Source organism: Saimiri boliviensis, chromosome 5 (assembly GCF_048565385.1).
Source record: "Saimiri boliviensis isolate mSaiBol1 chromosome 5, mSaiBol1.pri, whole genome shotgun sequence".
Lineage (NCBI taxonomy): Eukaryota > Metazoa > Chordata > Mammalia > Primates > Cebidae > Saimiri > Saimiri boliviensis.
Window position 1 is genome coordinate 106,549,854 of NC_133453.1, and position 18,199 is coordinate 106,568,052.

The 18,199-nt window shown below is 44.5% G+C and overlaps 1 protein-coding gene across 5 annotated transcripts in view; it reads left to right on the top strand.

Moving 5' to 3' along the window:
- PLEKHB2 (pleckstrin homology domain containing B2) overlaps positions 1 to 18,199 on the top strand; it is a 55,724-nt gene that overhangs the window by 11,921 nt on the left and 25,604 nt on the right. For all 5 annotated transcript variants that reach the window (XM_003922017.4, XM_003922016.4, XM_039479864.2 and 2 more), the window contains exons 2-4: positions 7,985 to 8,029; positions 12,187 to 12,339; positions 13,216 to 13,318. In XM_003922017.4, the coding sequence (XP_003922066.1) occupies positions 7,993 to 8,029; positions 12,187 to 12,339; positions 13,216 to 13,318 (293 nt within the window). In that variant the 5' untranslated portion in view covers positions 7,985 to 7,992. The remainder of the gene's footprint in view (positions 1 to 7,984; positions 8,030 to 12,186; positions 12,340 to 13,215; positions 13,319 to 18,199) is intronic.

The following is an 18,199-nucleotide window of genomic DNA, read 5'->3' on the forward strand; positions in this document are numbered from 1 at the left end:
CAGTGGTGGAAGCTGGTGAGGTAAGTAATGTTCCTGGTGGTGGCGGTGGTGGTACCAGCTTGGTGACTGACAGATAAGAGAGGCCAGTTGACACAGACAAAGGATACACATCTCTTTAATGGAGATGAAGAGTGTAGCTGCCAAGGTGACAAAATGCCCCAGCCTCGGTTCCCCAGGATGCCTTGTGGCTGATGATACTGTCTGATCCAGGTGAAGGTACCACAGGTACCTTAGGAGGCTCTCAGTGTCACATAACTTTTATGATATATCCCCTTATTTTCTTCTGACTTCTGGAGATTGGTGTGTAAGTGCTTGCCCAGCTGTGCAAGTCACTAAAACCAGTGTGTTCCTGCAACATATTCCTTACTGTATGAACCCATGATTGATTTCCCCACAGCCATTTATCTCCAGCGGCTTGAGTTTAGGCAGGCTTGAAGCCTGCTCCTGCAGTCTCCTTTGCTATCCAGGTTTCAGTACACATGAGCTCTCAACTCACAAGTCTAGTCTTCTGTCTTAAAAGGGAAATCTCAATATTTAGGTAGTAAATGCAATAAATATCCCCTACTATTAACATAGTAACCATTTGAATTATCCAATGAAGGGATATTATCAAAGTGTTTCAATGTTTTTCAAGTGTTTATCACAATTATCAAAGTGTTTCAAGTGTTTCAGCCTTTTTTGTTTGTTTGTTTTAAATCAGTCCCCTGTCCTCAATTGTGTGAAATTGAACTCTTATTGGAAGGTGTATTAATTTTTTCTTAAGCTGCTAATAAAGACATAACTGAGACTGGGTAATTTATAAAGGGAAGAGTTTTAATTGACTCAGCAGTTCCAGATGGCTGGGAAGGCCTCACAATCATGGTGGAAGGCAAGTGAGGAGCAAAGTTATGTTTTACATGGCAGCAGGCAGGAGAGCTTGTGCAAGGGAACTCCCATTTATTAAACCATCAGATCTAGTGAGACTTGATACCATCAGAACAGTATGGGGGAAACTGCCTCCATGATTCAGTTATCTCCACCTGGCCCTGCCCTTGACACATGGGAATTACTGCAATTTAAGGTGAGATTTGGGTGGGGATACAGCCAAACCGTATCATTCCACCCAGGCCCCTCCCAGGTCTCATGTCCTCACATTTCAAAACCAATCATGCCTTCCTAACAGTTCCCCAAAGTCTTAACTAATTTTAGCATTAACTCAAAAGTCCATGGTCCAAAGTCTCATCTGAGATAAGGCAGGTCTCTTTAGGCTCTAAGCCTGTAAAATCAAAAGTAAGTTAGTTACTTCCTTGATATTGTCAGCCTGTAGGCATTGAGTAAGTACACCTGTTCCAAATGGGAGAAATTGGCCAAAACTAAGGGACTGCAATTCCCATGCAAGTCTGAAATCCAATGGAACAGTGATATCTTAAAGCCAAAATGATATCTTTTGACTTTATGTCTCACATCTAGGTCATGCTGATGCAAGAGGTGGGCTTCCATGGCCTTGGGCAGCTCCGCCCCTGTGGCTTTGCAGGGTATAGCCCCCCTTTTGGCTACTTTCACCTGCTGGCATTGAGTGTCTGAGGCTTTCCAGGTGCAGAATGCAAATTGTCAGTGGATGTACCATTCTGGGGTCTGGAGGACAGTGGCCCTCTTATTACAGCTCCATGAGGGAGTGCCCCAGTGGGAACTCTGTGTTGGGGCTCCAAACCCACATTTCTCTTCCACACCACCCTAGTAGAGGTTCTCTGTGAGGGCCCCATCCCTGCAGCAAACTTCTGCCTGGACATTCAGGTGTTTCCATACATCCTTGGAAATCTAGGTGGAGGTTCCCAAACCTCAATTCTTGACCTCTGTGCCCCTGCAGGATCAGTACCACATGAAAGCTGCCAAGGCTTGGGGCTTGTGCCCTTTGAAATCACAGCCTGAGCTGTACCTTGGCCCCTTTTAGCCACTGTGGTAGCAGCTGGGACACACGGCACCAAGTCCCTAGGCTGCACACAGCAGGGGGGCCCTGGGACCATCCTGCAAAACCATTTTTTCCTTCTAGGCCTCTGGACCTGCGATGGGAGGGACTGCTGCAAAGGTTTCTGACATGCCCTGGAGACATTTTGCTCATTGTCTTGGTGATTAACATTGGGCTCTTTGTTACTTATGCAAATTTTTGCAGCAGGGTCGAATTTCTCCCAGAACATGGGATTTTCTTTTCTATTGCATCATCAATCTGCAAATTTTCCAGACTTCTATGCTCTGCTTCCTCTCAAATGCTTTGCTGCTTAGAAATTTCTTTCGCTAGATTCCCTAAATAATTTCTCTCAAGTTCAAACTTCCACAGATCTCTAGCACAGCAACAAAATACCACCAGTCTCTTTGCATAGCAAGTGTGACCTTTATTCCAGTTCCCAACAAGTTCCTCATCTCCATCTGAGACCAATTCAGCCTGGACTTCCGTATCACTATGTGCATTTTGGTTAAAGCCACTCAACAAGTCTCTGAAGTTCCAAACTTTCCCATCTCTTCCCGTTGTCTTCTGAGCCCTCCAGACTGTTCCAACTTCTGCCTTTTACCCAGTTCCAAAGTTGCTTCCATATTTTCAGGTATCTTTATAATAGCACTCTGCTGTACCAGTACCAATTTTCTGTAATACTCTGTTCTTACGCTGCTAATAAAGATATACCCAAGGCTGGGTAATTTATAAAGGAAGGAGGTTTAATTGACTCACAGTTCCACACGGCTGGGGAGGCCTCACAATTATGGTGGAAGGCACATAATGAGCAAAGTCTTGTCTTTCATAGTGGCAGGCAAGAGACTTTATAAATGGGGAACTCCCATTTATAAAGCCATCAGATCTTGTGAGACTTATTCATTACCATGAGAACTGTATGGGAGAAACTGCCCCCATGATTCAGTTATCTTCACCTGGCCTCACTGTTGACATGTGGAGATTATTACAATTCAGGGTGAGATTTGGGTGGGAATACAGCCAAACCATTATCAGAAGGTGTGTCTTTTCTCTAATACATTCTGCTGCAATATATCTCATTTTAATCATCTTAAACCCAGGGTGCTTTTCAGCCTTAGTTGGTTGTAGTGAGCTGTAATTTTTCCTTTGAATTTGACACTTGTGTCACAGTTTGGCTGTTAGATGCTCTTTCTTAAGCTGGGTGGCTTCTTGACGCTTTCTGAAGGCACTCTTGAAAGCATCTGTGCTTTTTGGTAATAAGATATCTTAGGTACCTCTTGACATATCCTGTCTGTAAACTGTAAGTAGCTCATTTTCAAAGAGTACTGGCTTGTTTTAGAGGAGACTAGTGTTAGAGATAAAAATCTGGGCTCTGGGAGGTGCATGAGATTGTTCTACAGAATGAGGAGAGATAGTATGACACACGATAAGAAGCTACTTAAGTCAGCAGAGGAATTGAGCTTTTAAAAAGTCATGAGTTTCTGTTGCTATTTCCAATTTAACTTCTTTTATGTCTCGTAATCTGATTTCCCTTTTCTCTAAGAGTTTCGAGTTATTTAGGAACACCAAAGGTATTTTTATACTGGCCTCTAGATGTAGACATTTCCATTTCTTTTTTCTTTTTGAATTTTACTCAAGTGGCCTGAATTGATTCCCAATCTGCTGTTCAGTTTCTCCTTGTTGCCATTCTTTGAGACTCAACTACCTGAAAAGTAAGAGAAATCCAGGTCCACCTCAAGGAAACACCAAAGAAAACATAGGCACAACATTCGTGTGTTAGTCTGTTCTCACACTCCTATAAAGAACTACCTGAGACTGGGTAATTTATGAAGAAAAGAGGTTTAATTGACTCAAGAGTTCTGCAGACTGTACAGGAGACATGGCTGAGGAGGCCTCAGGAAACTTACAGTCGTAGCAGAAGGTGAAGGGGAAGCAGGCATGTCTTCATATGGCAGTAGGAGAGTGAACTTAACAGACAACGAGCTCTCCTGAGAACTCTATCACAAGACCAGCATCGGGGATAGGCACTCCCATGATCCAGTCACCTCCTACCAGGCCCCTCTGCCAACACTGGGGGTTACAATTCAACATGAGATTTTGGGTGGGGACACAGAGCCAAACCATATCATCTGATAAATCAGATGTTGACCCATACAATTAGTACATAATATTCAGAGATACCAGGATATCCCTGGGTCCTTAAGGTTTCACCTAAAACTCTCTTTTAACTCTTTATCTTCACAGATGCTAGTGGTGGTAGTGTTGATCTTACAGCATGTAGGATTGTTGGGCCTGGGCTCAGATTCTCAAGGGCCTTTGAATAAACGAAGCTGTTCTTAATCTTGGTGTTATACTGGTCTGACATTTTAACCATTAAGAATGATAGCAGGCTGGGCGCAGTGGCTCATACTTGTAATTCCAGCACTTTGAGAGGCCATGGCAGGCAGATCACTTGAGGTTGGTAGTTTGAGACCACCGTGGCCAACATGGTGAAAGCCTGTCTCCATTAAAAATAACAAAAGTTAGCTGGGTGTGGTGATGCCTGTAATCCCAGCTACTTAGGCTGAGGCACTAGAATCACTTGAATCTGGGAGGCGGAGGTAGCATTGAGCATAGATGGTGCCACTGCACTCCATCCTGGGTGACAGAGTGAAACTCTGTCTCAAAAAAAAAAAAAAGCAAATGTAGCTAAATTAATATCAAGAATGATTAGAAGGCTAGGCACGGTGTTTCACACCTGTAATCTCAGCACTTTGGGAGGCCGAGGCTGGTGGATTACTTGAGGTCAGGAGTTTGAGACCAGCCTGGCCAACAAGGTGAAATCCTGTCTCTACTAAAAGTAGAAAAGTTAGCTGGGTGTGGTGGCGCACACCTGTAAGCCCAGCTACTCAGGAGGCTGAGGCAGGAGAATCACTTGAGTCCGGGAGATGGAGGCTGCAGTGAGCTGAGATTACTGGGCTCCAGCCTGGGCGACAGCAAAACAAGCAAACAAAAACAACCATTAGAAATGTAAAGAAATTCACCACAGAAATTCAGGAGACTCCTTTCTGTTATTCCACATTTTTATATTTATATATTTATATAACCACCAGTGAACTTGTATGGCTGTGTTTCCGTCAGGTTTTGTATTTGTTGTGGCTAGGTATCTCTCAGCACTTTGGTAGTAATTTTTAGCCTGTTGCCATTTTTTTTTTTCATATGAAATATGCTGAGAATTCACATTATGGATGCAGGAAGCTCTAGTTTTAATGTAAATATCTAGGATTTGACGTGAATGCATACATGCTTTGCCCTCTCATTTTTTTTGTGTTCTGTGTTAATAACACCACTGAACAGATGTGATGCTGTCTACAGCATTCCTCCCTTTATACTAAGCTACGTTAAAGTAGCATTTTGGCTTGGTCACTGCTGTATCCTTAGTGTCTAGGACAAGGCTGGGCACACATTAGGTGCCCTAAGAATATTGTGTTTAATGAAAATATGATGCTGGTGGTTCTCTGCCTCAAATCCTTTTGGAAGTAAAATAATTGTTTTAGGATGTTGTAGGCTGTAAGTTGCAGAAAACCAAATTCAACCATCTTAGGTGATAAACCTATCATTCTGCTTAGTAGAAAGTCTTGGGTAAGGTTGGGTTTGGGGGTTGGTGAAGTCGGTGGCTCAGCAGTATGGGCTCAGCAGTATGAGCTCTGCTGTCTCTGGGTCCGCTCCCCCCACCTCATCCCTCATGGTCAGAAGGTAGCTGCCAGCACAGTGAACAGCACAGAGCTTTCTCACATCCTCTGGGAGAGAGGGAGACTGGCTTTTGTTTGCTGGGGATTGTGTTTGAATACCTAAATGCGGGAGAGAAAGACTTGGGGAAAGATGAAAAGCATATCCTTTCTTGGTAAGGACAAATAGCACAAATTGAAAAAACTGCAAAGAGAGCAAGAAGCTTCAGCGTGCATGATTTTGGAGATGCTGGAGTATGGGATGACTGAGGCTTATGGAGTTCTTTATAAAGATTTAGAGAAAGGTGAGAATTCAGCCATGCTTAGGTATGGAGAAGGAGCTACATGAGAGACTCATTTGTTCTTCTGAGGTGTCCATTTGGGCTTTTGCTAAGCTTATAAACCTTAGTGCCTTAAAGAAATACCTAAAAAAGCTAAAGCAGAAAACAAAAGTGGCCAATGGTTTCAGCTTCCAAATAATACCTATTGATTTCAAAAAATAAAATGGCTGGGTGCGGTGGCTCACGGCTGTAATCCCATCATTTTCGGAGGCTGAGGCAGGTGGATCACCTGAGGTCAGGAGTTTGAGACCAGCCTGACCAGTACAGTGAAACCCGTCTTTACTAAAAATACAAAAATTAGCCAGGTGTGGTGGCGTGTGCCTGTAGTCCCAGCCACTCGGGAGGCTGAGACAAGAGATTGCTTGAACCTGGACGGTGAAGGTTGCAGTGAGCTAAGATCGTGCCACTGCACTCCAGCCTGGGTGTTGCAGTGAGAGAAAACAGAAAATAGTGCATGCAAATTGTTAAGTAATTCAAATAGCCCAGGAGAAGATGATGGGACCAGTCACCCTGTTTTTTCTGTGACACACGCAGAATCGCTTCATTTTGTTTCCAGAAACACATCCTTCATAGGTTTTAGGATTCCTCCCAGGAGGAAACCTGAGCACGTGCTGCTCCCCCTTGCCTGCCTGGCGATCTGTCCTGTGTGGAGGTGCCACTCCGCAGTCCTTCATCATGGGGCATGTTGGTGATGGGGTGCTGTTGCAGTATATGTGATGTTGCAGCAAGTGCTTTTATATATATATGTGTGTGTTAGTGAACCTCTGCACATAGCTCAGTGAGGCAAATTCCTAGTCATGGTGAGACTGCTGGGTGCAGGTATATGAACTATTAAAGTTTCAATAGGTTTTGTCAAATTTCCCTCTGGAAGATTGCGGCAGTTTTTTTTTTCCTCCATTGCACCTTTTCCTTGCTGAGTGTCTTGGAGGTTTTCATTTGTGCCCACCTGATGGGTACAGTAGGTAACTGTATAGTTGGAATTGTATCTGTTGAATTGAGTGGGAAATTCAGTGTCTTTTTATGAGTTTGTTGGTTCTTTATATTCCTTTTTCTGTGAACCGCTAAGTGATTGCCTTTTCTGTGTGATATGTGTAAACTTTGTAAGTGAAGGAAATAAGCTCCTTCTTGCAATATGGTTGTGAGTGTTTCTTCTTCTTTATTTATTTTTTGAGATGGAGTCTCAGTCTGTTGCCCAGGCTGGAGTACAGTGCCGCAGTCTTGGCTCACTGCAGTCTCTGCCGCCTGGGTTCAAGCAGTTCTCCTGCCTCAGCCTTTGGAGTAGCTTGCCACCACACCTGGCTAATTTTTGTGTTTTTAGTAGAGACTAGGTTTCACCATGTTGGCCAGGCTGGTCTTGAACACCTGACCTCAGGTGAGCCACCTGCCTTGGCCTTCCAAAGTGTTGGGTTTACAGGCGTGAGCCACCATGCCCAGCCATGAATGTTTCTTCTAATTTGTTACTTTTAAAGTCACATTAGACTTTTTTTCCATACAGAAAATTTAAATTTTTACAGAGTTGACTTCATGAACCGTTTTCTTGATGACTTCTGCTTTTTAGCCCTAACTTGGCCACTTCATATCCCTCACTGCTGACACCAGTGCAGTACCCCTGCCTGGGCCATGTGGACCCCACTGGGAATGCCAAATGTAGGCATCTTGGGGCTCCAGCAAGCCACGAGAATCCTCCATGTCCTTGAGAGGGCTAAATCTTGTGTCCTTGGGGCTGCTTTATGTTTGTTGAGTGGTGTTAACTCAGTCAGGTGGGCTGGGTGGTGAGGCTGAAGGCTAGTGTGGGAGGAAGGGACATGGTACAGGGTGTGGAGTGCATGAACCCCACTGAGGAGGTATTCGTTAAATGCCAGGGGGGCACTGAGCTAAAATGGCCTTGGGCCCTTCCTCAGCTGATGCTAAAGGGGATGAGGATAGAGACTTGGGCTGGACAGGCTATTCTCATTCTGTGTATGATTTTGAACCTGCCTGTTCTTGTTCTGTAGGTGAAGAGATGGCGTTTGTGAAGAGTGGCTGGTTGCTGCGACAGAGTGAGTACAGGATGTTTGGCCTGTGATTGGCGTTGCCAAAGGGCAATCTCTATTTCTGTTTGCTTAAAGCTGATCATGTTTAAAAACAAAGTTTTACTAGTGCTGTGGTCTTGAGTTTCTCCTTGGATATTCTTAGATCTCTGTGAACTGACTTTGCACACCATGAAGCTCCTCCTTGATTGCTGAATTGTCAGGAACCAGGAAACAATGGCAGTCCCTGCTGCTTTTGCTCTCCTCACTAGCGTGCTTTATTTATTTTTGTTTTATTTATTTATTTATTTATTTATTTATTTATTTTGAGATGGAGTTTTGCTCTTGTTGCCCAGGCTGGAGTGCAGTGGTGCGATCTCAGCTCAATGCAGCCTTTGCCTCCTAGGTTCAAGCGATTCTCCTGCCTCAGCCTCCCGAGTAGCTGAGATTACAGGCATGTGCCACCACACCCGGCTAATTTTGTATTCTTAGTAGAGATGGGGTTTCTCCATGTCGGACAGACTGGTCTTGAACTCCCAGTCTCAGATGATCTGCCCTCCTTGGCCTCTCAAAATGCTGGGATTAGAGGTGTGAGCCACTGCACACGGCTGTGTGCTTTATTATTATTGATGAATCTGGGACTGCCTGGATCTAACTGAGCCCAGCTGAGATACTTGCACAGAGGTGCTGGTCTCTCTTGTCTCTGTTATCTGGGGATTGAGCAGTGACTCAGATTCTCAAATGTTGGAGTCTTTGTAATTATGTGGCTGAAGACTTGATCTGAGGCAATGAGTTTATCTAAAACCAAAACTTCTGTATCTCCACAAGGACTCGAGAAGAGACTCAGGTTTTATTTTTATTTTTATTTTTACTTTTAATGGGTTCGAGTCACTTTTCTAGGCTTATCTTTTCAAACCTATCTTTCATACACAGTCTGCTTATCTCCGAGGCTGTCACTCCAGGTGAGATTCATACTGTGTTTTAAAGTAGGAAGAACCAGTCTTATTTATTAAAAAGAAAAGAGCAAGCAGATTATTCTGCTATACTAGAAAGAATGAAGTTAAGGGTAAAGTGACTACTATGTCGTTTATGATTCTAGTCAAAAACTGAGCTGTGTCACGTACCATTTATTGTTCAGAGACCATGAGATAAGTAGTATTATTTCCAGTTGAAGAAATTGAGATTCAGTGAGGTTAGGTAACTTGTCTAACTGTAAACTATGGTGACAAATGTACATTCAGACGCAGGACTGTCTGATTTCAGCACTGACACTATATGCACCAGGAGACGGGCCTTCAGCCTGTGTGTCTGTGACTAGTTCTGTGTTCCTAGCCTGGAGCTGAACCATGTGTCCCTTGTCTGTGATGGTGCTATAGTCCTAGAATAGACAGAGGTGTAATATTAGCTTCATAAGGGCCAGTAAAGGAGGGCATATTGGAGCCCTCCTTTACTGGCCCTTCGGATGGCCTTTGGTTTTACTCCCCATGCTCTACCACACCTTTGTTTGAGGGCAAGCTTTCCCTGTTCCACTACAACTTGATGTAAATGCTCTGTCAACATAGTGAACAATGACCCTTTTGGTAATTTTGTGCTCCCCGTCAGTGTCTAGCATGGTGATATACATAAAATAGATACACTTTAAGTCGCATAGACTTTTCCAGTGTCCTTGTCCATGGGTGTTTGAGAAGTATTTATTCAGAAGACTTACTCTATAACCCCATACCTATATATGTGGGTTAATTTTCCTTCTTTTCCTGAAAGTAGAAGTATCAATGCCATTAAAACAAGGTGAGGTGTATTACATTCATGGGGTTGTAGAGCAGTGGTGATACACATGTGATGTGGGCAAAGCTGTCCTCGGGACTTTTTCCTGCCGTTGCCACGTATACTGTTGGAACAGTCCTGGCCCCTGGAGGACAGCCTGATTTGGGAGTCTGCAGCCAGGGCTTTGATGGCAGGTTGAGACACTTGGGCAGAACTCCTTGACCCAGTGGTTCCACCTGTCTGTTTCTGTGGTTCTATTTAGTAGGGCTTTTTTTTTTTGAAATGGAGTCTCGCCCTGTCACACAGGCTGGAGTGCAATGGTGCAATCTTGGGTCACTGAAACCTCCGCCTCCTGGGTTCAAGTGATTCTCCTGCCTCAGTCTCCCAAGTAGCAGGGATTACAGGCATGCGCCACCACGCCCAGCTAATTTTTTGTATTTTTGGTAGAGACAAGTTTTCACTATTGGCCAGGCTGGTCTCGAATTCCTAACCTCATGATCTGCCCGCCTTGGCGTCTCAAAGTGCTGGGATTACAGGTGTGAGCCACCGTGCCTGGCTGACTTTTTTTTTTTTTAAGATGAAATCTTGCTTTGTCATCCAGGCTGGAGTGCAGTGGCATGAAAACTACTCACTGCAGCCTTGATGTTCCAGGTTCAAGTGGTCCTCCTGCCTCAGACTCCCGAGGAGCTGGGCATACAGGCCTGTGTTACCGTACCTGGCTATTCTTTTTTTGGAGAGATAGGCTTTTGCTATGTAGCCCAGGCTGGTTTCAAACTCCTGGGCTTAAGTGATCCACCCACCTCAGTCTCCCAAAATGTTGGGATTACAGGTATGAGCCATTGCACCCAGCCTATTTGGTGGTTTCTGCACAGCTCAGGTGGTCAATCAAATGGATGCTTGGGTATCACTTAGTGGTCACTTGGGCAAGTGCAGTGGACACCCCTTCTGGTAAGGAGAGTGCCTGATAGTGGCAGGAAAGCTGGATGGCACGTATCTGGTTGACACCAGTTGCAGGCACGGCAGCATAAAGGGAAGTGCGTGAAATGGGATTGTGCGTGTTGGCCAGGAACGGGGTGAGGTGTATAGGAACAGAAGGTGTAGTGGGCAGTGAATGGATGTGAGGAAGGTACAGAGATGACTTGGAGCTACAACTGGCCTTTAAGTCCATTACTGGGGTTTTCCCTTCATGCAGTCAAGGAAATTACAATTTTATAAAGTTAAGTACCTTATCCAGGATCACAAATGAAAGGATGAATTCGCTCAAGTTGACAGAAATGTGTGAGGTAGTAGGATGTGTACAGTATGAGAGTTGGCATGGGAGGCCAGGCAGGGCCTGGTCTACATCCTACTGTGCTCATTTCTCCAGTGTATGCATCAGGAAAGGGGCACCTTCCATACTGTGGGCTTCCTCTGGGAAATGGTAGGAAACAGTATCTGTGAAAGCTCTTACGTACAAGGGAAAAAAAATGTGATTTTTCTTTTGTTTTTTTGAGACAGAGTCTTGCTCTGTCTTCCAGGTTGGAGTACAATGGTACGATCTTGGCTCATTGCAGCCTGCCCCTCCTGGGTTCAAGCGATTGTCCTGCCTCAGCCTCCCCTAGTAGCTGGGATTACAGGCACAAGCCACCATGCCCAGCTAATTTTTTGTATTTTTAGTAGAAATGGGATTTCACCATTTTGCCTAGGCTGGTCTTGAACTCCTGGCCTCAAGTGATCCACCCACCTTGGCCTCCCAGAGTGCTGAGATTACTCACGTGAGCCACTGTGCCTCGCCGAAACATGTTTTTTCAGAAGAGGAAAGTATTATTTTTATTTGCATGTAGAGACTTTACAGTCCAGCATTTTCTCATCAATCTAGCAAATTTAGACAGTATTGGAAATTTACAAAGTTTAAAAGTTTGAGAGGTTCAAACTTTAGTACTGTATGAAGAATTAAGTGTTAGATACGTTTCATTTGCTGAAAAGCAGCTTTTTTTTTTTTTTTAAAAAAAAGAACAAACCTAAATTGAAAGTATTGGGACTTCTAAGTTGGTTGGCAGCTGTCTCTGTTGACAGTGTGTGCTTCATGCAGCCTGTGAAAGCACTTGTGGGTGGCTGCTGTGCTCTGCTTTCCCTTTCATCCTGATGCATTGCTTTGGGTAATTCTACACAGGTGTAATTAAGGGGCCAGGGGAGAGTTCCTTTTGTTTCTACTGTGAATTAGAGGACTATGTCCTTGGTCTTTTGGCTCAAAGCCAACTTTTCAGCTGAGCATGGTGGCATGTGTCTGTAGTCCCAGCTAAAAAAGGGATCCTGAGGTGAGAGAATTGCTTGAGCCCAGGAGTTCAAGGCCGCATTGAGCTATGATCACATTCAAGAATAGCTGCTGCATTCCAACTTGGGCAAAATAGTAAGACTTACTAACCTTACTATTGTTTTTCCAGGTACTATTTTGAAGCGCTGGAAGAAGAATTGGTTTGATCTGTGGTCAGATGGTCACCTAATCTATTATGATGACCAGACTCGGCAGAATGTCGAGGATAAGGTCCACATGCCAGTGGACTGCATCAACATCCGCATGGGGCAGGAATGTCGAGGTAAGCTGGCCTGTCTTGGCCAACTTCTGTCTTCGGCTCTTCCTCTGTCTTAGTAGGAGCTGGGTCCTCTTCCTTCCCTGTTCTGCTTTCATTAACAGATTGAAGAAGGGTTTCTTCTTAGAGGGGCGACCACAGTGGAGCCCCAGGCACTTAGATCTTGAACCACGTGGTAGGGGCAAATTAATTTTCTCAACTGAGTTAAACTCACCATTCCATGTCTCTTCTACTTGAGGTGAGGGAACCAGTGTGCTGGGAACCTCAAGAAGCACAGACCACCGTAGACTGTGTTGATTTTGTACTCAATAACTGGCTTCTGTTTGATGCTGACTCCATTCAGTTGCTTAAAATCTGAGATGTCGGCCAGGCACAGTGGATCACAAGGTCAGGAGTTCAAGACCAGCCTGGCTAAGATGGCGAAACCCACCTCTACTAAAAAAAAAAAAAAAAAAAAAAAAATTATCTGGGCATGGTGGCAGTTACCTGTAATCCCAGCTACTCGGGAGGCTAAGGCAGAGAATTGCTTGAACCCGGAAGGTGGAGGTTGCAGTGAGCTGAGATTGTGCCACTGTACTTCAGCCTGGGTAACAGAGTAAGACTCTGTCTCAAAAAAAAGAAAAAAAAAAATCTGAGATGTCGTTTCCTGAAGGTATTCTTTATATCCATTATAAGGAATACATTTTGTAGACATCTTTGCAGCTGGTCCTGTCAGTCAGCCTAGCGATGTTCTTTCTGCCTTCTTGGAAAGGCAGAGGATTCTTTCACAGATGTAACACTTGATTTATTGTCTAGTCCTTTGCTTCTCTGAGCTAGTAGTTCTTAGAAAGTGTAAGAAGAAATCCTGAAAAAAATTCCTTTATTCTGCCTTATTTTTCATAGATATTCAACCTCCAGATGGAAAGTCAAAAGACTGCATGCTGCAAATTGTTTGCCGAGATGGGAAAACAGTTAGTCTTTGTGCTGAAAGCACAGACGATTGCTTGTAAGTTTTGCTTTCTTAGGCGTTTAATTTAAAAAATATTTTCTATTTTATGTCTGATTGCCAAAAAATGAATGGGAGTAGAGTTTTCCTTGAGGCCTCAGAATGAGGGACTCCGTGGATGTGTGAGAGAAATACAAGACTTGCTTTTTCAGTTCTAGTGTCTGCCTCTCTGGGACTGCCTGATCCCATTGTGGTGAAAATGGCAGAAAGGAATTGTAGTACTCGTCATGCTGTCTTTCATTATTAGATTCACAGTGGGTAACAGACATAGTTGAATGGTTTGTTAAGCTTGGTTCTTTTTATGTTAATGTCTTTTTGGAAAGCATTCACATCTGTACTGTGCAGCTTTTCCTTCTTTGGTGGTCATTTCTCTGCCATCTCTGAAGAAGGGTTGGGGAAATCCCGGTTGTAATACTCCTTGGCCTCCTAACATTGGCATTGATGTTGGATCAGAATCTTTTTTTCTTTTTTTTTTTTGAGATGGAGTTTCGCTCTTGTTACCCAGGGCTGGAGTGCAATGGCGCGATCTCGGCTCACCGCAACCTCCGCCTCCTGAGTTCAGGCAATTCTCCTGCCTCAGCCTCCTGAGTAGCTGGGATTACAGGCACGTGCCACCATGCCCAGCTAATCTTTTGTATTTTAGTAGAGACGGGGTTTCACCATGTTGATCAGGATGGTCTTGATCTCTTGACCTCGTGATCCACCTGCCTCGGCCTCCCAAAGTGCTGGGATTACAGTCTTGAGCCACCGCGCCCGGCTGGATCAGAATCTTGAAAACACTGACTGAATGAAATTTGGGGAGAATTGGAATTTTTATTTTGTCTACATTACCACTTAAGTGGGTGAACTCTGGATGTTGTGAGAATTCACTAATAGAGATTACTGAAATATTTGTAGATATGCAATGTCTTCACAGATCTGGAGGCCATTTTGTCAGGGCCTACCACACGTATCTGTGCTCAGCCTCTGTATAAACGTCATTCTATGCCAAACTCTAGGGTCTGTTTTAAGTGCCAGAAGTAGCTGCCTTTTTACATTCTTCTGATTTATATTAGTGACTGTGATACAAATATGGCATATTCTGGAAGAGATGGGGCTTTCTTAAAGTCCAATGGAGGGGCCGGGCGCGGTGGCTCAAGCCTGTAATCCCAGCACTTTGGGAGGCCGAGGCGGGTGGATCACGAGGTCGAGAGATCGAGACCATCCTGGTCCACATGGTGAAACCCCATCTCTACTAAAAATACAAAAGATTAGCTGGGCATGGTGGCTCGTGCCTGTAATCCCAGCTACTCAGGAGGCTGAGGCAGGAGAATTGCCTGAACCCAGGAGGCGGAGGTTGCGTTGAGCCGAGATTGTGCCATTGCACTCCAGCCTGGGTAACGAGCGAAACTCCGTCTCAAAAAAAAAAAATAAATAAATAAAGTCCAATGGAGAAATGACCATGTGTCAAGCTAATTTGCTACTTTTGAAAATTGGAGCTCTGTTATTAAACCAACATGTATTGAACACTTCCTTTGCTCTAGACACTGAGTTAACAGCTTCACAGATGATTGTAATCCTCATCTTGTCTTATTTTACAAGGTGGGTGCTGTCACTCCTATTATAAGAAGTGGAGACAGAGAAGTTAAGTAACTTCCATATGTTTTTTTAATGTTGTTGTAATAAATTGCCGCAAGCTTAGTGGCTTCACACAATACAAACTGGAAGTCAGGAGTCCAACAGTAGTCTCAGTTGTCACAAAGTTTCTGCAGGGCCATATTCCCACTGTAAGCTGTAGGGGAGAATCTGTTTCCTTTTTCCACCTTCTAGAAGCCTCTGCATTCCTGGGATTGCAGCCCCGTCCTCCATCCTCAAAGCCAGTAGTAGTAGGTGGAGTCCTCTCCTGCTGCCATCTTTGGTTCTCTGCAGCCAGGAAGGTTACACGGTTTTAAGGATTCAAGATTAGTTTGGCCCGACTGGATATTCCAAGTTAATCTCATCATCTTAAGGTCCTTAGTCTTAATTCTTGCTGCAGAATCCCGCTTCCCCGCTTCCCCGCTTCCCCCCTCGCCCCGACCTTTTTTTTGAGACAGGGTTTCCCTCCTGTCATCCAGGCTGGAGTGTAATAGTGCTATCTCACTGCAGCCTCTGCCTTCTGGGCTCAAGCAATTCTCCTGCCTCAGTCTTCCAAGTAGCTGGGACTACAGGTGCTTGTCATCACACCAAGCTAATTTTTGTAGAAATGGGGTTTTGCCATGTTGCCCACACTGGTCTCAAACCCTGGTCTTGAGTGATCCACCCACCTTGGCCTCCCAAAGTGGTGGGCTTACAGGTGTGAGCCACTGTACCTGGTCCCAGAATCCCTTTTACCTTGTAAGGCAGCATATTCATAAGCTATGGAGATTAGGTTGTGGACATCTTTGGAGCTGTCATTCTGCCTGCTGTGCTTCCTACAGGCTTTAGAGCTGGTAGGCTAGACTCGATCTGAACCCTTGTTTCTACAGCCCTTTGTCCTTAACTGCTCTGCTCTGCTGGGGGGCAGTATCACATGTACAAAATATTTTTTAAAGAAACACTGGAAAAACATCTGGAACTAGAATTTTAGAGTAATCCAACAAAACATGGGAGAATCCTGGGTGCAGTGACTCAAACCTATAATCTCAACACTTTGGGAGGCTGAGGTGTGTGGATCACCTGAGGTCAGGAATTTGAGACCAGCCTTTCCAACGTGGTGAAACCCTGTCCCTACTAAAAATACAAAAATTAGCTGGGTGTGGTGGGATGTGCCTGTAGTCACAGCTACTTAGGTGGCTGAGGTGGGAGTATTGCTTGAGTCTGGGAGGCAGAGGTTGCAGTGAGCTGAGATCACGCCACCGCACTTCAACCTGGGTAACTGAGTGAGATCCTGTCTCAAAAAAAAAACAAAAGCAAAGCACGTGAGAGAAGAGGCAAAAATATATACTTGAAGAGCTGGTCTTGTTTAGCCTGAAAGAATGAGTGAGTTGATTCTTAACCTAGATGTAAAAGAGAGCTTTATACATGTGTCATATTTTAAGGGTACAAATTTGGGCGGATAGAAGTGGAGGATAATATTTTTAAACTAGAAGAATAAAAAGAACAGAAAATATTCCTCGTTAAAAGAAAACTTAATAAAGCACAACAGTAAACGTCCTGGCAATAATTAGACTGATAGTTTCTGTGATTTTAGTAAATGTGATTTGGTGAAATTTACCTAAAAAGGGTAAGATCTGAGGGCTGGGCGCCATGGCTCACACCTGTAGTCCCAGCACTTTGGGAGGCTGAGGTGGGCAGATCATGAGGTCAGGAGATCAAGACCTGGCTGACACAGTGAAACCTTGTGTCTACTAAAAATGTAAAAAATTACTCAGGTGGCCGGACGTGGTGGCTTAGGCCTGTAATCCCAGCACTTTGGGAGGCCTAGACGAGTGGATCACAAGGTCAAGAAATCGAGACCATCCTGGTCAACATGGTGAAACCCCGTCTCTACTAAAAATACGAAACATTAGCTGGGCATGGTGGCACATGCCTGTAATCCCAGCTACTCAGGAGGTTGAGGCAGGAGAATTGCCTGAACCCAGGAGGCGGAGGTTGCGGTGAGCAAGATCGGGCCATTGCACTCCAGCCTGGGTAACGAGTGAAACTCCGTCTCAAAAAAAAAAAAAAAAAAAAAAAAAAATTAGGCGTGGTGGCATGCGTCTGTAGTCCCAGCTCCTCAGGAGGCTGAAACAGGAAAATTTCTTGAACCCAGGAGGCAGAGGTTGCAGTGAGCTGAGATGGTGCCACTGCACTCCAGTCTGGTGACAGAGTGAGACTCCATCTCAAAAAAAAAAAAGATCTGAGATTGAGCAGAAAATACAAAGTCCAGCAATATATTCTGTTAAGAAGAAACGCACTTGAAATAAAATGGTCAGAAAAGCAAAAAAGGAAAGAGGAAACTGAGTTCCTAGGGCTGCTGTCACAAATTGCTGAACACTTAAGTGACAAAAATGGCCGAAATTCCTTGTCTCATATTTCTGGAGGCTGGAAGTCTGGTATCTGTGTGTCAACAGATCCCTGCTCCCTCTGCGATGCTGGATGGGGTCCCTTCTTGCCTCTTCCTAGCTTCTGCAGTAGTTTTTGGTGTCCTTGGCTGGCAGCCACGTTACTCCCGTCTCTGCCTCTGTTGTCACATGGCCTTCTTCTGTTGGGTCTGTGTCCAGAATTCTCTTTTCTTACAAAGAACACCAGTCGTACTGGATTAAGGACCCATCTTAATCCACTATGAGTTGTTTATCTTAATTTGATTCCATATGCAAATACCCTATTTCCAAATAACATTCCAGCATTTGTGGGTACTGGGGATCAGGATTTATGCATATCTTTTTCATGAGGACATAATTCAACCCCATAATAGAGACCTTTGAGAACAATGGTGAAATGGATTAGATCATCTTCCCTGAGAGGAAAACATTTCAATGGCGCAACCAAATAAAGAAGTTTGATTTCAAGCACAAACTACAGACAGCCAAAGAAAGAAATCGATGATTCTATTGAGATGTTCTTTATTTTATTTATTTATTTTTTTTGTGAGAGGGAGTTTCGCTCTTGTTACCCAGGCTGGAGTGCAATGGCGCCATCTTGGCTCACCGCAACCTCCGCCCCCTGGGTTCAGGCAATTCTCCTGCCTCAACCTCCTGAGTAGCTGGGATTACAGGCATGCGCCACCATGCCCAGCTAATGTTTCGTATTTTTAGTAGAGACGGGGTTTCACCATGTTGACCAGGATGGTCTCGATCTCTTGACCTTGTGATCCGCCCGCCTCGGCCTCACAAAGTGCTGGGATTACAGGCTTGAGTCACCGCGCCCGGCTATTGAGATGTTCTTTAATCCTACCCGAATCCC